At 47.1% G+C, this 8,465-nt stretch overlaps 1 protein-coding gene across 2 annotated transcripts; it reads right to left on the bottom strand.

Moving 5' to 3' along the window:
- Positions 1-278: 278 nt before the first annotated feature.
- Ahsa1 (activator of Hsp90 ATPase activity 1) lies at positions 279-8,282 on the bottom strand. Of its 2 annotated transcripts, none has more exons than NM_001115034.1 (9): positions 7,868-8,086; positions 6,435-6,625; positions 4,586-4,668; positions 4,103-4,220; positions 2,941-3,029; positions 1,574-1,702; positions 992-1,093; positions 780-831; positions 279-686 (listed from the first exon to the last, which is right to left on the bottom strand). In NM_001115034.1, the coding sequence occupies exons 1-9, from the start codon at positions 7,945-7,947 to the stop codon at positions 514-516; spliced, it is 1,017 nt and encodes a 338-aa protein (NP_001108506.1). In that variant the 5' UTR covers positions 7,948-8,086; the 3' UTR covers positions 279-513. The 2 variants fall into 2 exon arrangements, with proteins under 2 accessions (NP_001108506.1, XP_017449845.1); XM_017594356.3 differs by lacking the exon at positions 7,868-8,086 and adding an exon at positions 8,132-8,282 and having other exon boundaries at positions 295-686.
- Positions 8,283-8,465: the final 183 nt, after the last annotated feature.

Raw genomic sequence — 8,465 nt, 5'->3', positions numbered from 1 at the left:
AGTCCAAGCTAGCCTTGAGCCTCCTATGTAGCCAGGGATGGCCCATACTCAGAAGTTCCTGCTTCGACCTTCTGAGTATGGAATCAGAGGAGTGTACTACAATTCCCGTACTATACAGAGACGGCCATAAGTTCTGTGAACTCTGAAGAGTCTGAGTAACACAAGTACTCAACTCTCTGTGCGTCTTAACTACCTATGTTCAGTCAGAATGAAGCTTCCAAATCCCTTGTATCTGTTTAGATTCAAAACGTTCAAATCAACTGCTGCCAGTCAACACAGATTATAAGAAATGCATGCCTTTAAAATTCTGTTTACTTAGCATATGTACACGTAAAAGAGAAATCACCCTTAGATCCCACCCAGCAGAAAACATGCACAAACCCAAGGTATATGTGAAAGGGAGGGCCCCAGCCCCAAGTTAGCAGTTGGGATGGTGCAATCCTGTGAGTCACAAGCCCATGGCAAGAGGGCTGGACTAAAGTTTCAACACAGCCAGAACCCCTGCTGCTGGCCCTAAAATAAGCGTGCACCATAGCCAAAGGTCTGTTTGATGCCCTCAAAGTAGTACCGCTGCCAGCCTTGCCGTGTCCGCTCTTCCTCGGGAGCAGGGATGCCGCGGCCCTCCATGCACAGCTCTGTCTCTCCATTCTTATCAATGAAGGTCAAGGTGATGGTCGCGAAGTGCCCTATGGGAAGGGAGTGTCAGATCCAGAGTTTCTGAGCAGCCTTAAGCCAGGAGACAGCAGTGTCTGGAGACCATGGCAGCAAGAGTTACTCACCCTCTGGCCATGACTTAAACCTCCACTTCATAGCAATATGTTTCTCAGGAACCTAGAAAAATTGAGTTTAGTCTGCTGAGGCACCACAGTGCACCCAAGTCCAGCCAGGTGAGCCACCTGCCTTGGTATTACAAGATGGTATGAAATATGTCAAGTTTTACCCATGACTAAGCTAACCAAGGGAGGTGACACCTGGGGAGAGGTTTACTCACCAAGTCAGTAAACTCCCCAGTGACGTTACCATCGACCATGTGAAACTTCCCTCCTCTGTCTGCTTCCAAGGCCGCAGGAGCATGGGTAAAGGCCTGGACCAGCTGCACAGAAACAAAGACAGAAGACACACGGCTCTCAATGGACAACTGGACACACACCAGCTTAGACCTGCATGTCCCAACACTTCCTGGAGACTCACTGTGCCCAGTAAGGGGGTCTCGGTCTCCCTGTTCTGGTCCTCTACAGACTGGGCTAGGAGCTGAGCACAATTTTGAACCCATGATACCATTACTTCAGACTCATACTTCCTCTTTCCTTTTCTTCCTTCCTTTTGGTGCTAGAGATTCAACTTGGCACCCTGTACATAAGTGCTGTACCACTGAGCTACACCTTTAATGAGTACAGTGGCTCCCACTTACACGAAAGTGAGTGAGTATGAGAGTGTGTGTGTGTCTGTGTGTGAGCACGCACGTGCATACACACACATAAAAATCCCCTCCACCCTGCTGGTGTCAAGAGGCCTTGCAATTCCACCCATCAGGACAGCCCTGCATGCCGAGGCTGACGTCAGGCTCACTCACCTCCTGCGTGGTGAACACTCTGTAGAGCTCCTCTGGAGAGGTCAGGAAGGTTTCTTTGAGGGTGATCTTACAAGTGGGTATTTTGACACCAACAGGTTTGGCCTGGCTTTTTGAAGGAGCACACTTAGCCTGTGAAAGGGTAGGTAAAATGTCAATCGACACAACCGCAGACAGCTCGCTCATGCTCACAAAGGGCTGAGCCCTCAAAGCTAATTATTCAGTGGGGCTAAAGGGCATTTGTGCATGTTTCAGTCATGGGAGAATTCTTCCAGAAATATCCTTACTGAAAACTTCCACTCTTGGAACTTAAAAGTGTGTGTGTGTGTGTGTATGTGTGCATGTACGCCATATGTGGTTCCTGCAGAGGCCCCTGGATTCCTGCGAGCAGGGCAGGCGCTTAACTGCTGAGCCATCTCTCCAGCTCTAAGGAACACTCTTGCACCCATTGCAAGAACCATAAAGGACAAGCCAGTGTTTCTGCATCTCAGAGAGTTCAGTGCACTCTCAAACAGAACCAGCCTGACATAACTGGACAGGGGAGCTGGGGGTACCTCTCAGCAGCGGAAGAGGTGGCTCCCACATAGAGGCCCTGAGAGTCACCCCCAGTACAAGAAAAGAAAGAGAAATAAAGGACAGAAAAAAAGACAGAAAAGGAAAGAAGACAAAGTAAGAAAAAGGTAATTTGGGGAAAAGAGACAAAGCAAGCAAACTAGAAGCAGCTTCACAGAGTGTTCTCCACTGTTGACAAAAGGATGCCAGGGTTCTAAACCAAGGACTCACAACTACCAAGATCTATCCAGATAAACTAGGTAGAATACAATGAGATGAATCAGCTTCCTGGTGGGTAAAGTTAACGATTCATGTGAGATCAAAGTATGAATGTCAACACCCCAGCCAGAAAGGAAGCTGAGAGCAGGCGACTGGCATTAAGTCCAATCCAGTCATACTTCGATGTCCCTGATGGCTTCTCTGTGCTCTAGGGGTCCACTACTAACCAATAAAGAACAGGTTAGGGGATGGGAGAGATGAGTCTGGTGGCTCAGTGGTTAAGAACACTTGCTGCGATTGCAAAGGAATTAGCTTTGATTCCCAGACTAAGGGAGCTCATAACTGCCTCCAAAGCCAGTTCCAGGAGATCTGATACCCTCTTTTTACTTTCAAGAGCAATTGGTGAACTTACAGTACATAAATAAAAACAAATATGCAAGAATAAAACTATATTATGTTAGACACTGACAGAAAGCAAAAAAAACACATGAACAGGCTCTAAACTCTGGGTTTGGAGTCAGGGACACAGAAAAACGAACGTGGCTATAAAGGCAGCCATTCATCTCCCTCTGCAGGTGGCCTACCCCATCACTGCTTACCTTGCACACTTCCGTTTTTAGTGCTGGTTGGCCCACTGGGTCTACTGATTCTCCATTCACTGTGGGCAAGATCATGCCCTGAGTAAACTCTGAAGAGACAAAGGCCCCATTAGTTTCATGGCAGTCAACATGGCACGTAAGATGTTCACAGCTGCTGTGAGCTAGCACTAAGGAGAAGCCTACACTCTGCTCTGGCTACCTTCGGTTTATGCCTGACATCTACACAACCCTGCAGCATTATCTTAAAAAAGTATAAATCCCTGATGAAACTGGACGCATCACAACGTCAGTCCCTTTCTTCTCTACAAGATTCAGTAGTCAGATCCCTGAGTCCTGGTTCACATTAAAAATGATCAACTTCGGGGTTGGGGATTTAGCTCAGTGGTAGAGCACTTGCCTAGCAAGCGCAAGGCCCTGGGTTCGGTCCCCAGCTCTGAAAAAAAAGAATAAAAAAAAATCAACTTCAAGACAGGTCAGGATACAAACCCCAACACTAAGATCAGAAGGATGTAGCAGAGATGGGCTCACCCCTTTGGTTATAACCATCTCACCTTCCCAGGAAGAAGGACCAGTGACAGTCCGGGACTTTCCTCAACAGTGTCTAGATCGGAGCCTGTCTGATTCAGTTTAAGATCTTCAGTAGCCATGTTAAAAGTTAATGTAGAAGGTGCAGGTTTACTAGCATGCTTAACCTAACACTATCTAAAGTTACTCTAACATAACTATCATCTTAATGGCTATTAATCCTTAAAAGATTATTAGGGTTGGGGATTTAGCTCAGTGGTGGAGTGCTTGCCTAGCAAGCACAAGGCCCTGGGTTTGGTCCCCAGCTCCGAAAAAAAAAAAAAAAAAAAGAAAAGAAAAAACATTATTGAGGTGTTTTGCACTGGCTTCTTTGGATACTCCCTTCAAAATCTACCATGTATCTCACACTCACAGTGTATCTCGCTTCTGGTGGCCACATTTCAATAGATTAACAGCCAACACTCTTAGACAACATAGCTCGAGACCTTTCTCCAACTCAGCCCTTAGAGTAACTTCAAAATGAAACAGAAACCCTCCTCCCAGATCATTGCCCATCTGCTGGGGGAGGGCAGTCCAGGCCCTCAGGCAGGGTCTGGAGTGGAAGACAGCCTCCTCAGGCAGAGTTCTAAAAGGGTACCTGTCTTGAGGGTGCTGATGTAAATTCCCACTGCTTCTCTGAGAAGTTTCACCCCGTCTTCCTTCATTAAGGCCACGAGACTTGTGTCAGGCTCATCTTTGGCAAGGCTCACACTAATCTGAGTGAGAGATCAAATACAGGTGATAAATGATTTAAGGGGCATCATGAGTGTGGGGGCTAAGCAATCAAGCAATTGCTGACAGCTGCAAAGGAAGAGAGTATAACTAACTGGCCATTTGCACAATTCCCAACAGTGTTCCTTCTCAACCAGTGCAGAGATAGCTAACACTAGAACCCATTTCCTTAGCTAAAGCAGAAATGCTGTGTACATGCAAGCTGTTCTGGACGTTTCCAATGGCACCACATAGCTAGAAATGCACCTAGACTGGCCCTTTAAATCCTTAGCCTGAGCCTGTACCATGTGGGGAATGAATTACAGTTCTCATCTGGAAGACAGACATGGAGGACTTAGGAAACACAAACCTCCACTTCGTCCACGCTATTTTCATCAGACAAATTGGGGATTTCCACGTGTCCTTTGTACTGCACTCCTGACTTAGAGGTACCTGTCAAAAGCAACGCAACTTCATTAGCCACCTCCTCTGCAGGAAAGATCCTCCAGAGTAGTGTCCTACCCAGGCTTCTTGTGACCCTCCACTCTCAGAGAGTGCCACATGCCAGAGCAGTGTCCTACCCAGGCTGCTTGTGACCCTCCACTCTCAGAGAGTGCCACATGCCAGAAGCACCCCTCATGTCTTTCCTCGCCCCATTACTGGAGAGACAGTACGACCTACTATAGGATGGCACTGGAAGCTACACAAACTGGGCAGTAGCTCAGTCCCCCAGAGACTGTCTGGGTAGCCGCTAGCATTGGTTGTTAGGACATCTGTTCTGAAAAGAAGCATTCATCGAGGGGATGGAGAATTTGATTGTGGCAACTTCCCATCTGCTTCTGTGTGAAATACAACATGAGCGCAGAAAACTATCCCCAGGTGAAGAAAGCAGCACAGAGGGCTGGAGAGATGGCTCAGCTGACTGCTCTTCCCGAGGGCCTGAGTTCAATCCCCAGCAACCACATGGTGGCTCACAACCATCTGTAATGGGATCAGATGCTCTTCTGGTGTGGCTGAAGACAGCTACAGTGTACTCAAAAAAAAAAAAAAAAAAAAAAAAAAGAAAGAAAGAAAGAAAGAAAAGAAAAAGGCAGCAGCAGCAGCAGCAGCACAGAACTAACAAAAGCTCCAATCTCTGACACCTGTCAGGTAAGGTGCCATCGGTATGTGCTTATCCATCTGCCTCAGAAGAGCCCCTTCTGTGATCTCACAGCTACAACCTCTAGGACTCCCAAAACACAACACTTCAAGCTTCTTTCAGAGAAAAAAACACCATCCTGATTTAGTGTGAATGTATTTCACGCTCAGCACATGTATAAAACTCTGGTACCAAGTCTTAGATTCTATATTCTAATTATGTGCGCAGTATGGAGGCTGCGGGGTACGGTATGCAAGTGCCCTCAGAGGCCAAACCCTTCTCCAGTTGCAGTTATAAACGGGTGCTGGGAATTGAACACAGTCTCTCCACTTTACAAACATGACATGAGTAACATTTTTGGATGGAGAACTTCTCTCCCTTTCCCCCTAGAGTTCGCAGCCATTTTCCTACCTCGGCTTCCCAAGTGGTGGGACTATAGGCACGTGTTAACAACATCTGATGGGTACTATAATTTCTATGATTTTTAATTGAATGGCTGTTACATAGTGCAGTGAAGTTTTAGGAATACATGTTAACTATGACAGAACTGACTCTGTATGTGTACACCTCAGTTTCTCAGTGCATTATAGAAAAAGGAGACTGGATAAGATACAGTTCCTTCCAGGCCACAGTACTTCAGATATACTTTGAAAAAGCGAAAATTATAAACAGATCTATCCACTTTCCTCTTTACTACTCATCTGGGAAACAGTCCACTCAGCCCAATTCTCCCCTCTAAGGGTGTTACAGAAGAGACATTAAATTGTAAGATGGTAAAACAGCCCCGAATTATGTTTATAATTAGCTGTGATAGTACATTGATCTAAGATTTCCACTGGAACTAGAAAGTGACTGAAGCCAAAAGAAACCCCACCACCACCACCTCATTCATTCATGAGACAAACGATGGACCTGAAGAGAGAGCAAATAAATGCATCTGGTGTTCCACAGTAGCGCCCAGTGCCACTTTCCTTCACAGCAACACTGTCTTCTCCGTGAGTTTGTCAGTGCTCAGAACCTCTCCAGCAAAGATCAGAGCAATGGAAATGGCTGTCTTCTACGGCAGCCCGGCGGTCCTTACCTGTCCAGTTCAGTTTGATGGTCCACTCATAAAAGAAGATAAGTTTGCCTTTCCGGTTGTTAATGGACGCCTCTCCATCAAGCTTGTTCACTTCGGTCACCTCACACTTGCCCTCCTCATTTTCTACTCGGACGGCCAGGAACAGAGTTTTCAGTTTCTCTGTGGACCAATTTGAAGCATCCCTCTCTGTCCTGTAAGACAGAAGCTGAGCTAAGGGCTAGCAATCAAGAGAAGGATGCACCATTTCATGCAACAAGTGAATGCAAGGTCAAAGGAGGCAGAAAACAACAAAACCCTCTAAATTCAACTCTATAATGTCCACAAACATGCCATTTTTAGGAAGCCAAAGGGGTGGAGAGTTATCAACAAAGAGAGGTGCTGTACAAACCAACCTACACTTTCCAGCCTCAGCAGGATGATCCTTGACCATTAACATGGCGCCCCCACTTGGCCAAGAGGAAAGATGGGACCATACTGCTGAAGTCAGGAGAGCGAAAGACAAGCAAGCATTTTGCTAAAAGCCCCAGTTTTTAAAATAATAATAATAATAATAGTAATAATAATGCTAGCCTCATTAATAGTGTTCTGTCCTGTTCAGTGTTCAGACTCTGCCCTAGACATTCTACTTCCTCTAGACAGTGTCACAAAGTCCACAATAAGAAAAATTACATCAAGTATAGTGTTAAAAGGAGACAGGTTGAAGAAAAATAAAAGGATGGTAAAAATTCATTTTTTGCCCTTCTAGTAAAGCTATTATAAAAAACAAAGGGCTACAACAGAGGAAAAAAATATAGTCAGTAAAGTTAAGCGGCACTCCAAATAACATTGTTTCCAGAAGATTTCATAGACATGAGGCAGCTTCTAAGAACGGTTAGGCTGTAAAATCATGACTGCCCGGCAACCTGGAGTTACAACAGAACTTAACAGTTCCGGGTGAGAGACTGCATTGCGTTTAGTATCCTGAAGCTCCAAGCGCCCTGCAGATCACGTTCCAAAGCTTCTCCTGCTGGATTGAGGCAGTAGTCACCTATGACTTTTGCTTTCACTGTAACCCGCAAACTAGCAACTACCGCGCCTGGAGCTCGAGACTTTCCTAGCAGTCTCCCAACACAATCGGCAGGGGTTTGGATCTCAAGGACGCCTGCGACCACGTGTAGGAAGTATCACCGGGCTCAGGCTGAATGCAGCAACTAGGGCGCTCTGCTCTCGCTCTGAAATTCCTCCTTGGGGACTCAGCGGTCCATGTCGAACCCATCGCTCCTACGACTGCGATGGTGGCGAGGGATGGAGAGGACCCCTGCTACAGGAAGGACCCACGCCCAACCCCAGGCTAGGGTTGCTTGGGTCCCAGATCTGTACACGCCAAGGTCCCAGGCACCTCCAAACCCCAGCCTGTTAACAGTGCTCCTGCGGCCTGTCTTGCTGGCCCATACCAGTGCCAGTTGTTGACGTTGGTGGCGTCCGCCCGCTCCTCCACGATCCAGCGTGGGTCTCCCTCACCCCACTTGGCCATCAGTTCACTTATCGCACCGCTACCAGCTCCCAAGCAGACGCAGCCACAGCCTGAGGACCGCTCGGTCCCAGCCGCCTGGCAGCGCCTGGAAACTACTAGAAGCAGCACAGCACCTCCTGGCTTGCTTTTCCCTCCACCCCCAACCCCCTCCCAGCTCTAACTTCCGGCTCCTCCTCGCTCTTACCGGGTACTTCCGTTCCAGCTTGCCGAACCGTAGGTTCTGTAACTTCTGGAGTTCCTTCGAACTCTCTCAGTTTATCTTGAAATGTCTCTAAGTCTATGCCCCCAAACTCCTAATCCTCACCGTCAAGGACGCAAAATACTCGTCTTATTGTTTCCTTGGGCCCTAAAACTAGTCTGCTGAGTCTGATGGGAGTTGTAGTCTTTGAAACAATCCTTCCGATAACTACGGAAGGTCATGCTGAAAGTAAAGGAAATGACCTAGCATTATGCGCTAGGGTTTCTGGGAATGGTAGTCCAGAAGCCTCGCGGCCCACCGGGAGAATATAAGGATGATA

Source organism: Rattus norvegicus, chromosome 6 (genome assembly GCF_036323735.1).
Source record: "Rattus norvegicus strain BN/NHsdMcwi chromosome 6, GRCr8, whole genome shotgun sequence".
Classification (NCBI taxonomy): domain Eukaryota; kingdom Metazoa; phylum Chordata; class Mammalia; order Rodentia; family Muridae; genus Rattus; species Rattus norvegicus.
The sequence above is the reverse complement of the archived record's forward strand: the minus strand, read 5'-3'. Positions and strand labels throughout refer to the sequence as shown.

What these genes read in the sequence shown, in the direction of transcription:
- Ahsa1 (NM_001115034.1), bottom strand. Translation starts at nt 7,947, where the DNA reads ATGGCCAAGTGGGGTGAGGGAGACCCACGCTGGATCGTGGAGGAGCGG. An exon ending in CATCAAACTGAACTGGACAG is followed by an intron (nt 4,669 to 6,434) that starts GTAAGGACCGCC and finishes TGCTTTTGACAG; the next exon opens with GTACCTCTAAGTCAGGAGTG. An exon ending in GTTTAAGTCATGGCCAGAGG is followed by an intron (nt 687 to 779) that starts GTGAGTAACTCT and finishes CCCTTCCCATAG; the next exon opens with GGCACTTCGCGACCATCACC.